The following is a 19,073-nucleotide window of genomic DNA, read 5'->3' on the forward strand; positions in this document are numbered from 1 at the left end:
TCTAGCATGGAAGGCTTGATCAATTCCGGAAGCAAAGCCAAGAAGAGATTACATATCCATGTCATTGGCGGCAGAGGTCCTCCAGGGGGTTGTGTCAGCTGCTCTTTCACCGTGTCTGCCTACAAGGGGCCTAGGGCTTGGCGTCTGCATGACGGGTTCCCCTGATCACTGCGAGATGCTCCGGTGGATTGGTCCTCATATGGGAGCCGGGCAGCGTCGTCTGCATAGGGGTTGGGCCTCTCGGGTATTGCATGGTTCACTCTCCTAGCCTCCCCCCTGGGGCTCCCGGAGGAGGCTGTTGGCCTGGCGTCCTCCGAGGCAGTTTCCGAAGCTCCTTCATCTTCAGTGGTGGCAGCCATTCTGCCCTTGTGTGGTGGCTCCACTGCCACGGATGCCACCATTACTGCTAACCCTCGAGTGTCTCCACTCTGGTGACTCGTCTGCTGGTGGTGAGACGAAGCAGGTATGACGGCCCCGTCTGGCACCCATGGTGGAGCTGGTGGAGGCCAGCTCTGTGAGATATCTCCCGATTATAGGGATATAGGTATTGCCAGAGTACTAGGCCAACCCTTTCTCTTTGCACCCATTGTAGGTAAGGGAAGCTGGATGGCTGGTGTGAATGGGGAAAGCCATGGGTAGAGACAGGAAATACACAAAGATGTGTACGCAGTACTCCATGGCTAGGACATGCCCCCTTGCGTAATTTTAAAAGCCCTTTCTTTGTAATAAACAGACATTCTTACAGCAAAATAACATTTAGGCCTCATGCAAACAGTTGTGTGTTTCATCCGGACCGAAACCCAGGCAAACCACACGGCTGTGTGGAGATGGGAGAGTACTCTTTACCTCACCCCTCTCCAAAGAGAGCTCACTACACCATCCCTGTGCACCACAGGCCTCAAAGGTTGCCGGCTTCAGCTTGTGCAGCCAGTTCATGGCCTTGTGTGCATGATACCTAGTGGTCATAATATAGAATTGTGTATGCTTACATTCCTTCCCTTGCAACCCCTGCTTGAACTTGATGTTATTTTCAACTGTAACTTTTTAATGCAATATATATTTCTATATAATTTACCATAAATTTGTTTTTCACTTAAATTCTACAGATTATAGTTCACATTAAAGTTGGAAAAAAGTTATGAGACTATTCTTCCTGGTCCAATTGTTTTTACAGGACCAGAATCTGCCATCCCAGTATATGAAGACTTTTTATATCCACTGTACAGTAAGATTATCAGATTGAGCTTGTTCACATTTGTCTGCAACGCCACCATGTGGCTATATAGACGTGTGCTTTATTCCTTTGCTAAGCTTACAATACTGTAAATACTTGCTGTTGTGTGCTTCTTAGTTTTTTAATCCTTCTTCATGATAATAACTGTATACAGTTTGATGGTTTTTACTTAAGGGTGCGCAAAGTGAATGCCAGAATTTAAAATATTTCTTTAAAGTACATTTACCACCGTGATGAAGGTTTGTAAAGCAAGCACACTGACATACTGGTGTGTGTCTCCTTTGTCAGGATCTTCTCTTCTTTTAGCTTCTTATGCCCTCATTTTTATAAGAAATGGCGTGAGAAGTTATGCAAATGGATTCAGGCTTAATAGGTGTTAATAGCCCCTCAGGCTCATTTGCATAATGCATAAGCTTTTTTTGTCACAAAACAAGGGCATTGGAAGCAAAATTAAGAGCAGATCAAAACAAAGGAGGCACACACCATCATGTAAGTGTGTTTTGTCATCAATCCTTCATCCTGATGGTAAATTTCTTTGAAGCAATTTAGCTGTATATTTTAACTAAATGCATCTCCTGTATTGCAACTATATCAGGTTGAAGTTTACATATTAAGTCAAGACCAGCTACTCTCTTAACCCCTATACGCATACTCACATTTCATGACAAAGCATTCCAATTTCTACCATTGCTCAGCTTTAAATCTCAGAGTACTGACTGCAAGAAAACCCATGTGAAAAGCACAACCTCCACCCTGCATCACTCCATCTCATCTCTGTTGATACCACATAAAGTGTAAACAGTGAAGTAGCCAATATGGGCAAGTGTGCAGGGCTACATATATACAGGGGGGAGTGTCCTGGGTTATATATGTTGGGGCTGTGAGTGTTTGACACATTTTGTGGTGGTGGGGGCTCTGTATATGTATGTATATGTATATACATATATATATATATATATATATATATATATATATATACAAATATGGGCAAGTGTGCAGGGCTACATATAGACCGGGGGGAGTGTCCTAGGTTATATATGTTGGGGCTGTGAGTGTTTGGACACATTTTGTGGTGGTGGGGGCTCTGTATATACACTCACCGGCCACTTTATTAGGTACACCATGCTAGTAACGGGTTGGACCCACTTTTGCCTTCAGAACTGCCTCAATTCTTTGTGGCATAGATTCAACAAGGTGCTGGAAGCATTCCTCAGAGATTTTGGTCCATATTGACATGATGGCATCACACAATTGCTGCAGATTTGGCGGCTGCACATCCATGATGCGAATCTCCCGTTCCACCACATACCAAAGATGCTATATTGGATTGAGATCTGGTGACTGTGGAGGCCATTTGAGTACAGTGAACTCATTGTCATGTTCAAGAAACCAGTCTGAGATGATTCCAGCTTTATGACATGGCGCATTATCCTGCTGAAAGTAGCCATCAGATGTTGGGTACATTGTGGTCATAAAGGGATGGACATGGTCAGCAACAATACTCAGGTAGGCTGTGGTGTTGCAACGATGCTCAATTGGTACCAAGGGGCCCAAAGAGTGCCAAGAAAATATTCCCCACACCATGACCTCAAAGGACCTCAAAGGTAATTTTCTCCGAAATACTGCCTGTACCACGTGCCACACCAGAAAGGCAGCGGGAGATCAAGGAGGTAAATAAGTGGCTCAAAAGTTGGTGTAGGAAGGAGGGTTTTGGGTTCATGGAGAACTGGACTGACTTTTCTGTCGGCTACAGGCTCTACAGTAAGGATGGGCTGCACCTCAATGGGGAGGGGGCCGCTGTTTTGGGGAAAAAATGGCTAGAAGGTTGGAGGAGTGTTTAAACTAGAGACCTGGGGGGAGGGCAACTACACTTGTGCAGGGCAAATAGACAGTGTACATAGAGAGCTGGGAAGAGTCATAGTCCATGGGGGAGGAAGGGGTGCTGGAATGAGATTGGCGAATAAGGACAAAAGGAATACGGACAGGGAAAACCATATAAAGTGTATGTACACAAATGCCAGAAGCCTCACAAACAAAATGGAGGAACTGGAACTCTTGATGTTGGAGCGGAAATATGATATAGTGGGTATCAGCGAGACATGGCTGGACAGAAGCTATGACTGGGCTGTTACTATAGATGGTTATAGTCTTTTTAGAAAGGATCGTATAAATAAAAAAGGTGGAGGGGTTTGTTTATATGTGAATTCTTGCCTCAAGCCCGTCCTGCGAGATGACATCAGTAACGCAAATGTGGAGTCCCTATGGGTTGAGATAAGAGGAGGGAAAAAGAATAATAAAATATTACTAGGGGTTTGTTATAAGGCTCCAAATATAATGAAGGCAGCAGAGGAAATGCTGATAAGTGAAATGGATGAGGCTTCAAAGCAAGGTGAAGTACTTATCATGGGAGACTTCAATTACCCAGATATCGACTGGGGGGCAGAAACCTGCAGGTCCTTCAAAGGCAGCAGGTTCTTGTCAACAACAAAAGGCAATTACCTGTCGCAACTAGTCCTGGAGCCAACAACCTTATGCTTACCAACAGACCTGATAGGGTATCAAAACTACAGGTTGGGGGGAACCTGGGGAATAGTGATCATAATATCATTGATTTTGTATTACGCTTTACTAAGAGCGTTAGTGAAGGGGCAACCAACACTCTCTAAACTTCAGGAGGGAAAATTTTCAGCAACTAAGGGAAGACCTTAAAGGCATAGACTGGGATAATGTTCTCAAAGACAAAAGCCCCCCCCAAAAAATGGGACTTTTTCTCATATATTCTGAAAAAGTCCTGTGAGAAACACATACCTTATGGGAAAAAGCATAAAAGGAACAAGAAAAACCCTATGTGGCTAACTAGTCTTGTAAGGAAAGCAATAAGCGAGAAAGATAAAGCGTTTAAGGTGCTAAAACGTGAAGGTAGTGATGAGGCATTACAGGATTATAGAGATAAAAATAAATCCTGTAAAAAGCAGATAAAGGCCGCAAAAATAGAGACTGAGAGAAATATTGCCAGGGAGAGCAAAAGTATATAAATGATAAGAAACTAAAAACAGAGAGTGTGGGTCCCCTTAGAAATAACATGGGGATCATGGTGGAAGGAGGTGAGTAAAGGGCCAATCTACTGAATAAGGTACCAATAACCTTATAACCCAGCGTCACCATGGGTTTATGAGAGATCGGTCCTGTCAGACTAATCTGATTGGTTTCTACAAGGAGGTAAGTTCAAGATTGGATCTGGGGGCCGCTGTGGATGTTGTATATCTGGACTTTTCAAAAGCATTTGACACTGTGCCACATAAAAGGTTGGTATATAAAATGAGACTGCTGGGAATAGGAGAAAATCTGTGTATTTGGGTAAGTAATTGGCTTAGTGATAGAAAACAGAGGGTGGTCATTAATGGCACATTCTCAGATTGGGTTGATGTTACCAGTGGAGTGCCACAGGGGTCAGTATTGGGGCCGCTTCTTTTTAATATTTTTATTAATGACCTTGTAGTGGGTTTACACAGTCAAGTTTCAATATTTGCAGATGATATTAAGCTGTGTAAAGTAATAAATACTGAGGTCGATAGTTTAGCATTACACAGGGATTTGTGGAAGCTTGAGGGATGGGCAGAGAAATGGTTGATGAGCTTTAATGTAGATAAATGTAAAGTTATGCACTTGTGCCATGGAAACAAAAAGTATAATTATGTTCTAAACAGTCAATTACTTGGTAAAACTGAAGCTGAAAAGGACTTGGGGGTATTGGTGGATGGTAAACTTAATTTTAGTGACCAGAGCCAGGCGGCTGCTGCTAAAGCAAATAAAATAATGGGATGTATCAAGAGAGGAATAGATTCTCATGATAAAGACAGTTTTGCCCTTATACAAATCCCTGGTCAGACCACACATGGAATATTGTGTACAGTTTTGGGCACCAGTGTATAAAAAGGATATAGTAGAGCTGGAACGGGTGCAGAGGAGAGCAACCAGGATTATTAGGGGAATGGGGGAACTAGAATACACTGACAGATTAAAAAATTTGGGATTATTCAGTTTAGAAAAAAGACTACTGAGGGGAGACGTCATTACAATGTACAAATACCTGAACGGACAGTACAAGGATCTCTCCAAAGATCTTTTTATACCTCGGCCTGTGACCAGGACAAGGGGGCATCCTCTACGCCTAGAGGAGAGGCGATTTTACCATCACCATAGACAAAGGTTCTTTACTGTACGAGCAGTGAGACTGTGGAACTCTCTGCCGCAGGAGGTTGTTATGGCGGACTCTATGTACATGTTCAAGAGAGGCCTGGATTACTTTCTGGAGAGAAAAAATATCACGGGTTATGGGGATAAAACATTTATTTAATTCTTAAAGGTTGGACTTGATGGACTTGCGTCTCCTTCCAGCCTTATATACTATGATACTATGATGACACCACCAGCCTGAACCGTTGATACAAGGCAGGATGGATCCATGCTTTCATGTTGTTGACACCAAATTCTGCCCCTACCATCCGAATGTCGCAGCAGAAATCGAGACTCATCAGACCAGGCAACGTTTTTCCAATCTTCTACTGTCCAATTTCGATGAGCTTGTGCAAATTGTAGCCTCAGTTTCCTGTTCTTAGCTAAAAGGAGTGACACCCGGTGTGGTCTTCTGCTGCTATAGCCCATCTGCCTCAAAGTTCGACGTACTGTGCGTTCAGAGATGCTCTTCTGCCTACCTTGGTTGTAACGGGTGGCGATTTGAGTCACTGTTGCCTTTCTATCAGCTCAAACCAGTCTGCCCATTCTCCTCTGGCATCAACAAGGCATTTCCGCCCACAGAACTGCCACTCACTGGATGTTTTTTCTTTTTCGGACCATTCTCTGTAAACCCTAGAGATGGTTGTGCGTGAAAATCCCAGTAGATCAGCAGTTTCTGAAATACTCAGACCAGCCCTTCTGGCACCAACAACCATGCCACGTTCAAAGGCACTCAAATCACCTTCTTCCCCATACTGATGCTCGGTTTGAACTGCAGGAGATTGTCTTGACCATGTCTACATGCCTAAATGCACTGAGTTGCCGCCATGTGATTGGCTGATTAGAAATTAAGTGTTAACAAGCAGTTGGACAGGTGTACCTAATAAAGTGGCTGGTGAGTGTATATAACTGCAATTTGTCTACTGATCCTCCCTCTCTACTGCAGGGCTAGACAGCCGAGCACAGGGTGAGGTTCCAGACGGGGTCGCAGCTTCATAGGGTTGCAATCCAGTGTTGAGGCCACAGGTTGCATTTAGATCCTCTTCCCGTCTCTCCATTAGGGACATTTAGGACCATAGGGGGACCTCTGAGACCTTATCAAGGTTCATCTCCCCCCCTCCCCTTGCCTCTGCATGTCTCAATACCTTTTATACCATACTTACCTCTCACTGTCCGTTGGTGTCTCCCCCTCCAATTCTACTGTTGGTACCTTGGTCCTCTTCATTGATCAATATTCAGCTTGGAGAATATGAATGCCTAGTACCTGCTCAGCAGCTGTTTGTTAAAACGGAATAGGCATACAGCAAACTACTCAGGTTTGAGAACCATCTGGACATGGATAAAGTATCCTAGCATACAAATACTTCAAGGTGTTATATGCTGACTGGCACAGCTATCTCACTGTTCATAACATTATTACTTTTTTCTACTCTTATATGATTTTGGATTATATTAAAAGTTACGTTTTAAATGGTCTTCTCACCCTCTGTGTACTTACTAGTTTGAATAAAATATGAATAAGAGTCAGAGTCAAGTACATCTTTCCTCTCATGCTAGGGAATGCCCCACAGATAAAAACAGAATTACAAAAAAAGGCTGCAGTTTGAAATTAGGATTCATTAATGACATGAAACGTGCAGTGCACAAGACGGCTCTGCGCTGAGCTTCTATTGTTACTGCACAGAGCCGTGCACTTGTGTGACATCATATTACCATGGACAGATTTCTATCCACAGGAAGTAAACAATGAAGCTTCCTGTTGAATGATAGCAAGCAGAGATCTAGAAATTTGAAGAATTGTGCAGAAAGTATAGTGTAAAATGAAATCACTTTTCATTACAAAGACAATATCAACTATTTTCTAAAAGTGGACCACCCCTCTAAGGCCCTGGAAGGTAGAGCATGCAAGTATTGCTCATCGACATGTAGGATCACATGACTCTGTCTCATTTGCTAGTTTATGGACAGGAATTCAGGGGACTTGACTTTTCATTTCAAGAAAGTGGTGTAGAACTTTAAATATATGTATTGCTCCCCCCGCACACATTACAAAAAACATAAAGTGGTTAACCCCCTCACGAGAATTGCATAACTAACAAAATAGTGAGCCAAAATTTGTCTTGAACAATGTGATGCAAATTATCATACAAATCTGGTATACACAAATCAGTGTTATTACTGACATAGGATCATGTGCTGTACTTAGTTTCTCACGTGTATTTTTTTATTTTGTTAAAAAGCCATGTGGTTTCACTGACTCCCACTTACTCCTGCTTAGCACATGCCTCCCTCTGAAGGATGTAATCTTACTGCGGCAGAGCAATAGTTTAAAAGTTTTTTTTTTAAACCTCTAAAAATACAGTGGGGCCTTGGATTACGAGCATAATTCATTCCAGGGATGTCCTTGTAATCCAAAGTGCTCTTATATCCATGCAAGATTTCCCAAAGGAAATCCTTGAAGCACACTGGATTTGTTCCACATGAAAGAATACCTTGCATTATGAGAAAAATTCTTACTTCTAATTCAAAGTGCTTGTAGAACAAAGCAGGATTTCCTATAAGACCTATATACACTCACCAGCCACTTTATTAGGTACACCATGCTAGTAACGGGTTGGACCCCCTTTTGCCTTCAGAACTGCCTCAATTCTTCATGGCATAGATTCAACAAGGTGCTGGAAGCATTCCTCAGAGATTTTGGTCCATATTGACATGATGGCATCACACAGTTGCCGCAGATTTGTCGGCTGCACATCCATGATGCGAATCTCCCGTTCCACCACATCCCAAAGATGCTCTATTGTATTGAGATCTGGTGACTGTGGAGGCCATTTGAGTTCAGTGAACTCACTGTCATGTTCAAGAAACCAGTCTGAGATGATTCCAGCTTTATGACATGGCGCATTATTCTGCTGAAAGTAGCCATCAGATGTTGGGTACATTGTGGTCATAAAGGGATGGACATGGTCAGCAACAATACTCAGGTAGGCTGTGGCGTTGCAACGATGCTCGATTGGTACCAAGGGGCCCAAAGAGTGCCAAGAAAATATTCCCCACACCATGACACCACCACCACCAGCCTGAACCGTTGATACAAGGCAGGATGGATCCATGCTTTCATGTTGTAGACGCCAAATTCTGACCCTACCATCCGAATGTCGCAGCAGAAATCGAGACACATCAGATCAGGCAACGTTTTTCCAATCTTCTACTGTCCAATTTCGATGAGTTTGTGCAAATTGTAGCCTCAGTTTCCTGTTCTTAGCTGAATGGAGTGGCACCCGGTGTGGTCTTCTGCTGCTGTAGCCCATCTGCCTCAAAGTTCAATGTACTGTGCGTTCAGAGATGCTCTTCTGCCTACCTTGGTTGTAACGGGTGGCGATTTGAGTCACCGTTGCCGTTCTATCAACTCGAACCAGTCTGCCCATTCTCCTCTGACCTCTGGCATCATCAACAAGGCATTTCCGCCCACAGAACTGCCGCTCACTGGATGTTTTTTCTTTTTCGGACCATTCTCTGTAAACCCTAGAGATGGTTGTGTGTGAAAATCCCAGTAGATCAGCAGTTTCCGCCATGTGATTGGCTGATTAGAAATTAAGTGTTAACGAGCAGTTGGACAGGTGTACCTAATAAAGTGGCCGGTGAGTGTATTTCTTTATTTTTTTTATTCATAAAATTTTTTTAAACGTTTTTCGCTTTCTTAACGTTGGACTTGAACAAGCTTTCCGCTGATCACTTGTTCAAGCCACTCCACTCCACTCCACTGCAATACTTTTACTAACAAACACAACACACTTAGTCCTGCTACATCATCCAACCCCACACAGACACACACACTTCATACCCAGTCCCAGCCGTTGTCCCCATCCTCTGACTTAGTGATGCAGGAAGCATGTGATTAATCACATGTTTCTGACATCATTGAAGATCCCGAGGTATTACTCATTTTGGGGTTGGCAAGGGAGATGGGGAGAGCAGTGCAGAGGTTGTGCTCTCTCTGAGAATGGTTTAAGTGCCTTGATACTAATTGATGGAGCAGTGACAGTGACTAGCCACAGGAAACCCTGGTATTGAGGGGAGAACATGATGCTTGTTAACAAAGTTAAATTTTTTTCTTACAAGTAAACTCATCTTGCGAAAAGCTCGCAGACCAGGTTACTTGTAATCCGAGGTATATAAAGAATTTAATTCACAGGGTAAAAGTGCTTAACCCCTTACCGACATGTGACGTAGTATTACGTCACATGCCAGGTGCGGGTGCATGGAGAGGGCTCATGGGCTGAGCCCTCTTCATAGCCGGTAAGTCTTTGCTACATATTGCATATTTGCCGCCGGCAAAGCTTCCGGCGGCTTAAAAAAGATGGTGGCGCATGGGTACCGCCATCTTTCTGAGGATTGTCGCTCCCCATGAGTAAAATCCCCATATACTGCCATACTGTAGTATGGCAGTATATGATAGGATCGTACAGACAACCTAGGGTTAAAGTACCCTAGGAAGTCTGAAAAATAGTAAAAATAAAAATTAAAAAAAAGTTTAAAAAAATATAATTAAACAACCTAAAAACTCAAATCACCCCCATTTCCCTAGAACTGATATAAATATAAATAAACTGTAAAAATCATAAACACGATAGGTATCACCGCGTCCGAAAATACCAGATCTATCAAATTATGCTAACCGTTTTTCACTGCTTTTAACCCAGTAACGGAAAATAGCACCCAAAGTCGAAAATGGCACTTTTTTGCCATTAAAAAAAAATTAAAAATTCTATAAAAAGTGATCAAAAGGTTGCACAGTCCCAAAAATTATAACACTGTAAACGACATCAAAATCCGCAAAAAATGACATGACCCATAGCTCTGTACATTAAACTATAAAAAAGTTATTAGCACCAGAAGATAGCAAAATCCCCCAAAAAATTTTTGTACAAGAGGTTTTAATTTTTTTAAATGTATGAAAACATTATAAAACCTATACAAATTTGTTATCCCCGTAATCGTACTGACCCAAATAATAAAGTAGACATGTCATTTGGGGCGTACAGTGAAATCCGTAAGATCTAAGCCCACAAGAATACGGCACAAATGCATTTTTTTTTACCAATGTCACTGCATTTGGATTTTTTCCGCTTCCCAGTACACGGTATGGAATATTAAATACCACCATTTTGAAGTGTAATTTGTTACGCAGAAAATAAGCCGTCACACAGCTCTGTACATGGAAAAAATAAAAAAATTATATTATAACAAAAAAGGGCTGTGGCGTTAAGGGGTTAAACATCAGGCTTTCCCTACATTTTCAACCAAATGTTAGTCTGCAAGTATTGTTTTTGGATTGCCAATGCTGAATAGTTAATAGCTAATGTGAAATCCACAGAATACCTCACAGCGCAACCTCTTGAGTTAAGATGATAGCATCTTTATTTTGTATGTATTTTTTTCTAATTTGTTTTCTTTGTTCTTTCACTCTATTATTATTGAACATTTTTCACATATATTTACTGTAAGGGGGGTGAATGCCATACATGCTGTCTGACTTCTTAGTTTTGATCTAGCAAAATGTGCTAGATTAAAAAAATCTAACAAAAAGTGTACATATTTTTTTGTTTCTGTAACTTTTAACATAACAAAATTCATGAATTGGTTCCTGTTTACTGTACAGCATTTAGATTTATAGTCATAGTGGATCCATTAGGATTCAGGCACAGTTTGGCATAATTTTTTTTTGACTGAACATGGCAATTACAAGAGCAGAAACTATAAGGCTGGTGCCACACACACCGCTTTGTCTGCGTTTGAAAACGCGAACGCAGACAAAGCCGCACCCACCGGGGCGGGCCGTGGCCCGATCGCATCAGCGTTTCTATGGAAACGCCTGCGATCGGGAACGAGCCACCGGTGTTTTGCGTTAATTTAATGCAAAACACCGGCGGCTCGTTCCCGATCGCAGGCGTTTCCATAGAAACGCTGATGCGATCGGCCCGCGGCCCGCCCCGGTGGGTGCGTGTGGCACCAGCCTTAGGGTGCGGTCACACGTCGCATTTAGAACATGTGTTTAAAAAACGCATTGCAAAAGCTGAAGAGAGATTTGCCTAATTAAACAACTGTTAACACTTGTGTTTACAAAACGCAGCCATTAACGCATGTGTTAACATCACGTTAATGCATGAGTTTGTTAACACACTGTTAACAGAAGCGCTAACATTTGAATTTTGTAAACACAAGGGTTAACAGCTGTTTAATTAGGCAAATCTCTCTTCGGCATTCATTAATCGCGACGTGTGATTGCACCCTAAACCCACACAGTGGGAAAGAATAATCTTATGTCTATGCTCGTGTCTGGCGTATAATAGAAGTCCAGCCACTCTTAGGCTTCCTCATATAACCGATGGGCGGCTGAGCCAAAACTAGTTTTGCGTAAAAAAAAAGGTGAAATTTGCATGGTCTAAGGAAAAACATGGATATCTTGGAGCAGCTTGACCTTCTTTCACCTCCTCGCTGTATGTTAAACCTGAATGATTAAGAGACTTGTATCACATGGTGAGCTGGCTTAAGCCGTTTCTTTTTCCTTTATTTGCATGGTCTAGGTAGTGCACAGGCAGACAGGAGGAATGCCCCTTGCCGACCCAGTCTGCTGCCAGCTGCATCGCCTTCTTGCCCACTCGGTGCAGAGATGGCGTGAAGGGGAAAATCATCACAATTACTGGCATTTATCACAAGTAATTGGGATTATTTCAGGGCTTATTCACTGTGGGTCGAGAGTAAGATTGGTATTAAAACCTAACTTTTATTAATACATACTGATAAAAGGATAGAGACAACTAGGTTATATACGTGTTAAAAACATTAGAGATCAGACCCCGGCTTCAGATAATTGTATGTCAATGCCTATAGGGATCTGAGGGATGTAGATGGGAGGCTGAAGCAGCTATCTAATGAGACGGAGACACTAGCCTGTACCTGTGCTGTTTAGGCACTAAACTCGCTAGGCTAGTCTGATATATTCTCTACCTAAAGCTAGCACTCCTCATGATAGTGTTATGATCCGACGCGTTTCCTGATTACATTCATCAGGGATCCGATATTAGATATTATGATCAACGAGTATGATTATGTGGTTGACCACATTTTGGATAAGACACATATAGATGGCGTGTCCCCGCATGGATATCAACGGCAGCCGCCCGCGGGGAACGCCGGGTATATATTGTTTAGACCCCACCCCCTTCGTGACGTCACATCGCGGTCTCTGACCAATGCGGGGGCGCTTAGGAGACGGGCCTCCCTGCATCAGTGAAAAACCCCTTGTGTCAGTGGACAGTGCAGCCAATGGGTATTGACCTGGGGCCCGCCCGCCCCCGATCATGTGACCGGAGGCGGGACAGAGCCCGGTCATGTGACCGCACGTCAGAGCTGATCCAGAGGGACCGCCCAGACCGCGCGGTGTAGGTTCCCATTGGCTGCTTGGGGCTAAGATGTAAACAAAGGTATGAGGCCGCGTATGCCCTTGGATAGTTCGGGCAAAGGGGGTAAAGTGTAAAATAACGAAAAGGGGATAAAGAGTACACTCGTCTTAGGGTGTACCTGGCCGGTAAGTATGTCGTACACCTGTAAAGGCAGACGTTATATAACGATGAGATGAGATAGGACGATAGGATTTGGTGTGATGCTCAGATAATCGTAGGATGTAAGAATATTGATTATTTCAGGGCTTCTATTTCCTGACAAATGTCCCTCAGTGAATTTAATATAAGGGAGCTGCATGCCATACATTTCAATGGTCTTTAATAGATCATTTTTAAACACATTGCAAATTATTGTACACAGACGTAAATAACCGGTAAGTTGTCAAGTTGCTGGTAAAAGAAAATTGGGTCAAACATTTTGATGCATTTTAATACAAATATTAAATTGTAACAATATATTGCAAAGTGTACACAAAAACTGAACCTGTGATCATCAAAATATAGTCCAATATACAGCCACTTGTTGCAGCACTGGGGTCATGGGTTAAAGTCCCATCCAGGTCAACATCTGCAAAGAGTTTGTATGTTCTCTCTGTGTTTACGTGGGTTTCCTCCGGGCCATCTGGTTTCCTCCCACACTCCAAAACATACTGGTAGGTTGTTAGATTGTTAGCCCTATTGGGGACAGGGAACAATTTGTCATGGTTTGTGCAGCACTGCGTAATCTATGCTCGCTATATATATAAAGAATTATTCTTATTATTAGACGTGTACAAGCTCAGCATGATAAAATATATATAGCTTAGTATGGGAAAATTTGTCATTTATATATTGATGTTCTTTCTATGCTCTGAAATTGAATAGTCTGTATGTACGGTGGGTGGGTCTTATGTTACTATTGATTCCTAACCATTATTTCCGCATGCTCATTCACACATTGAAGGCTGTCAATTACATATAGACTCTCCCTGAAATGAAATAATAATTAAAGTACAAACAGCCCAGAGATACATTACAATAAAAGTTTCAGTCCTCCTACTCAATAAATTCTTTCTGCAGATTGCACTCTATTATATGTAACAGGTTCAATATACCTTAAATAAAATAAGTAACTGATGCTGGGATATTATGTACAGTGACCCAAAGGTAACTATATTAATTCCAGGACAGGAGACATTATAACTCTATCATAACTCAATTAAACATTATTGATTACTGATGTAGTTCCAAAATTTTATTCCAACATGAAAAAAGACTAAAGACAAATAGGCACATAACTTTCTATATTAGCACATTATTAGATGCAAAGGCCCGAACAAGCATTTGAAAAGTGTTATATCTGTAAACGCAGGTTACCTAAAATAAAATAAGAAAACCCTCACCTGGTGTCCCAAAGAGCTTCTCCTTCTGGCACAGGTAAAGAGCAGTGTAGTGCAAATAGTATGGACATCATGCATTTTGTAGATAATGTATGCTTAGTTATTGGTATCCTGTTCGACCACTTTATATAAAAGCCTTGCACTTTGCTGGATTGCTGAATTACTAAATGACCAACAAATGTTCCACGGCACAGCCAAAAAAATATTTATTGACAAAACTATTACTATTCACACAACATGTAAAAGCCACAAAAAGGCCTTTGGTTAAAGTACAAATAGAGATCAACCAAAATATTCTGTATAGTCAAAGTATGTGAAATACTTAGGTGGATCACATTACTACTAAGCCTGTGTACACTGTATACGAGCTTTAGAAGTACATCATTATATCTGGCATTTTAGCACAGGGTGCTGATCTCTGCCTTTGTGCAGCCCCATTTGCAACAGATGCCTGCCACTCCAATAGACAGTTCCCTCTTCCTTCTAGAAGATTTCATCCAAGGAAAGCCATCAGAAAGTGCAGCAGGACTGTTTTCTGATTCATTGATATCTTCCACCTGCTGTACATATTGACCGAAATCCTCCACTGGTGTATAACTGTAATCATCATAGGAAAGGTAAGACTCTTTCAATGGATGCTGTCTTGGTGGTATATTTGACTTCTGAAGCTGTTCCAAGCGAGATCCTAAAAGTGACTGCATCTGTAACTGATGTACTGCTGAGTCCTGTAACGTGTCTTTAGAAAATAAAAAGGTACAATTACAAAACTAAATTGTAACAATGGAATTAGAGATTTTTCGTAATTTAGTCACACAATGCTACATGCAAAAAATTATATATTCTATATGTAACCCCCCAGTCCACTTAAAAGTGTTACATGGATTTTACAAACCATTGAACATGAACATGAAAGCGTCTCTGTAAAAAACCCTATGGTACCCATGTGATTCAGCTTTTAGGCTGGATTAGTACATGACAATGGTACAGAGTGCAGATTATGACTGAAAACTGTGCCATGTTTTTCATAGGAAAAAAATAAGCATGTAGACGCTGAATGTTCCTGATCAAGGTACTGTCTTCATCTGCTAGTATCATCATAACTCTATATTGTCAAATGTGAATCCATATGATCGATTGTAATACAGCATGCAGGTTGAATTGAACACCTTGTGCGGCCTAATGTAGCGCTGTATATGCATTTGGAAACATTAACGTCAACTGTCTTGAAAGAGCACTCGCATTTTTCACACCCGTGTTCTGCACGTGCTTTTGATGCAAAGAACTTGCATTGCACTCTGACCCATTGTAATCCACCATGCGCCAAAAATATGACAAAATTTGGTTCATGACAATGTAATTTGGCCCATACCAACATTTACTGTGTCTGATAAGCCCTGTCCCTTTTCCATATTAATTGTAAAAATCTCTAAAATGTGTCTACAACAGTTAGAAAACGTAGAACAAAGAATGTAAGGCATTTTAATTTTATTTTCTTCATTTATCTCCATTGATTTTGTTACTCTCCCCCCTAGACTACATTCCCATGTGCTCTCGGGCTGACAATGGGTCAGTCCTATGTGTGACATCTGCTCATATGCTGATTGACACCAATAAATAATAGGAATAGGACCTGCTTGTGATTTGCGGGAGGAGCAGTCAGCTCTTAAATGGAGCCGTGTAAACTATGCACAGAAATATATTGCACTGGGTGATAGTTGTTGGAACAACGATGGTGGGCATGTCGAAGGATATTTGCTTAAAGTTTGCCGCACAATGTACTACAGAAACCCATTGAAAATTGCCCGTAGATTTCACTATTTTAAGGTCAGATATGCTGTTTACAATGCAGATATTTTACAGCTTCTGTGCATGGGATTTGTTTCTATCTTATCCATTATGCTGCAACTGGGAATCACAATGGATTGTCTTCCCACAATTACATATAGATGACTTGCCCTATGTGTCCTGAGACTTGTAGTATATTTACAATTTCTTGAAGCCCAAGAAGATAAATGTATCTGATGTTCCCGAATTTTCTGCTGAAGAACTTACCCCTTGTAAATATACCTTTTGTAGCTATAGGAAACCTATGTAAATATATGAAATTATTAGATCCAATTTATTAGATATGGCAGGCTTGTTTTTATGCAATCCTTGATCTATGAGTCTCTCATGTTTTGAGGGAAAGCCGTGATTTCATAGATTGTAAGCTCCTGTGACAAGGCTCTCATTGTTTCACATGACTATGTTACTGCTCTGTCATTACTTATTATAATTGTATACCATGTACCTCGTGCTGAGGCATATGACGGCGCTTTACAGATAAAGATTTATGGATTTATTGAATAAAGACCTGACATTCTAAAAACAAATGTTGTAGACAACAGAAAATAATCAGCCTAAGATCTGCATCTGTGCCCTGTATATACAGTATTCAACATGATTGTTTGCTTCCATGACATACAATAATAATAATGATACAATTTTGCTGTAATTGTACCTACTGATTGTTTCTCTGTCTATCCACTGTCCACAAGGACACTGCTGTGGGGAAACCCCTAATGCCAACTGTGCCACACAGAAGCTTGCTGTGGGCAGAGGAACATTTGCCGCCTTATTCCTACAAGCTCTAAGTCCTGTTGTTGCTGGATGAAAGGATCCTCGTGGTTTTGGGAAACACTGCTCTCGGTTTATGTTTATAAACTATAGCAAATTATATGATGTTGTATTACAGCGAAGGGTTACGCATGATAAAGAAAATAGAGTTTTGCCAGTAGTCACTCCATACACTGCGTATTGTACTACATTGCTTGGCTGGTAGTGCCATAGAGACTATAGAGACATGGACTGGCAGGGCACAAGTTGAACCTGTGGCTCCTTTCATAAGGCAAAACAGGATCCCCATTCTCATGATCGGTGGATCAATTCCACAAACAAAATCAGCTTGGAATCTCGAAACAACGGATATATACATCCGCTCCGCATGTTAACTTATACAAGTAAATTCTGTGCCGCAGCTACATATGTGCGCTGTACTGTAGTTCTAAGTCTGTAAAGAAACCGCAACATGAGTATTTACCCTAAGCCTAAATTAGAGGCTGTATGTGAGTGCACAAACAGGAAATATTCTGAGTCCCTCAGATAAGCTGCAGGCATTTACTCAAAAGTTTAAGTAAAAGTTTCTTTTAGTAAAAGTAAAGTTTCTTTTATGTAAGAATTTAGATTGACTTTTTACCTAAACTTTTGAGTAAATGTCTGAGGGACACAGAATATGTTTACCTCATGGTCCCAGGTGAAGTTCTTCGCATCACCCCACCCCTGGATTCCTCTCAGTAGAATGAACTATGGGGGGCTCCTCACCTGTACTCCGGCTCCTCCCATCATCCTGCTGCAGCCGCTTCCATCGGGACCCGCCACAGGCGAAGATGACCGCCCGGATAAACTCGCGGCCACATAACTTCACCCCGTACTCTGAAGCGGCAACAGGGCTCCTCTGTCCCCTCAGCTCTCCGGGCAGCGCAGACACCAGCATGAGCAGCGCCGCGAGGAGCAGCGACCCCCTGACAAGAAGCGCCATGTGTAGCCGGCGGAGGAGGCTTCACTGCAGGACAGGACTTCTCTTACCGCCACACCGATACTTAGAGAGGAGAGAGCGCTGGTTATTAGCGGAGCAGCCAAGTTCTCATCACAGTGTCCTGCACTCCCTGCCCCTGTCAGTGATGCCCCTTATATCCTCCCTGATAGAGCATGAGTCACCGTGCCCCCGCCTGTATCCTCCTCATCATCACCTCAGCACAGCAACTTTCCTTCTATCATTAGCCCCCTCTCCTGTACAAGTTATTAGACAGACCTGCCTAGTTCAGTATGATGACATACTGGCTGCATACACAAGGACAAAAAAAATTACAGTAAAGGGATCACAAAAGAACCTCTTAGGATTAAACCTGTCAAAAAATGCCCTTTATTATCTGGCTATAATCATGGTCAGGTGACCATAATACTGCATATACTGCATTTTATCTACAAGAATATAACTACTATAATACTGTCCCTAGGTACAAGAATATAACTACTATAATACTGCCCCTTATGTGCAAGAATATAACTACTATAATACTTACCCCTATGTACAAGAATATAACTACTATAATACTGCCCCCTATGTACAAGAATATAACTACTATAATACTGCTCCCTATGTACAAGAATATAACTACTATAATACTGCTCCCTATGTACAAGACTATAACTACTATAATACTTACCCCTATGTACAAGAATATAACTACTATAATACTGCCCCTAGGTACAAGAATATAACTACTATAATACTGCCCCTATGTTCAAGAATATAACTACTATAATACTGCCCCCTATGTACAAGAATATAACTACTATAATACTGCCCCTATGTGCAAGAATATAACTACTATAATACTGCCCCCTATGTACAAGAATATAACTACTATAATACTGCCCCCTATGTACAGGGATATAACTACTATAATACTGCCCCCTATGTACAAGAATATAACTACTATAATACTGCCCCCTATGTACAAGAATATAACTACTATAATACTGCCCCCTATGTACAAGAATATAACTACTATAATACTGCCCCCTATGTACAAGAATATAACTACTATAATACTGCCCCCTAGGTACAAGAACATTACTATAATACTGTCCCCTATGTACAAGAATATAACTACTACAATACAGCTCCCTGTATATAGCCAGCCACTCCCCCAATGT

General features: G+C 41.6%; 1 protein-coding gene across 1 annotated transcript; it reads right to left on the minus strand.

Moving 5' to 3' along the window:
• Window positions 1-14,496: 14,496 nt before the first annotated feature.
• Window positions 14,497-18,034, minus strand: LOC140085276 (relaxin-3-like). Its single transcript, XM_072126521.1, has 2 exons — window positions 17,676-18,034; window positions 14,497-15,051 (listed from the first exon to the last, which is right to left on the minus strand). The coding sequence occupies exons 1-2, from the start codon at window positions 17,890-17,892 to the stop codon at window positions 14,714-14,716; spliced, it is 555 nt and encodes a 184-aa protein (XP_071982622.1). The 5' UTR covers window positions 17,893-18,034; the 3' UTR covers window positions 14,497-14,713.
• Window positions 18,035-19,073: the final 1,039 nt, after the last annotated feature.

Source organism: Engystomops pustulosus, chromosome 1 (assembly GCF_040894005.1).
Source record: "Engystomops pustulosus chromosome 1, aEngPut4.maternal, whole genome shotgun sequence".
NCBI lineage: Eukaryota > Metazoa > Chordata > Amphibia > Anura > Leptodactylidae > Engystomops > Engystomops pustulosus.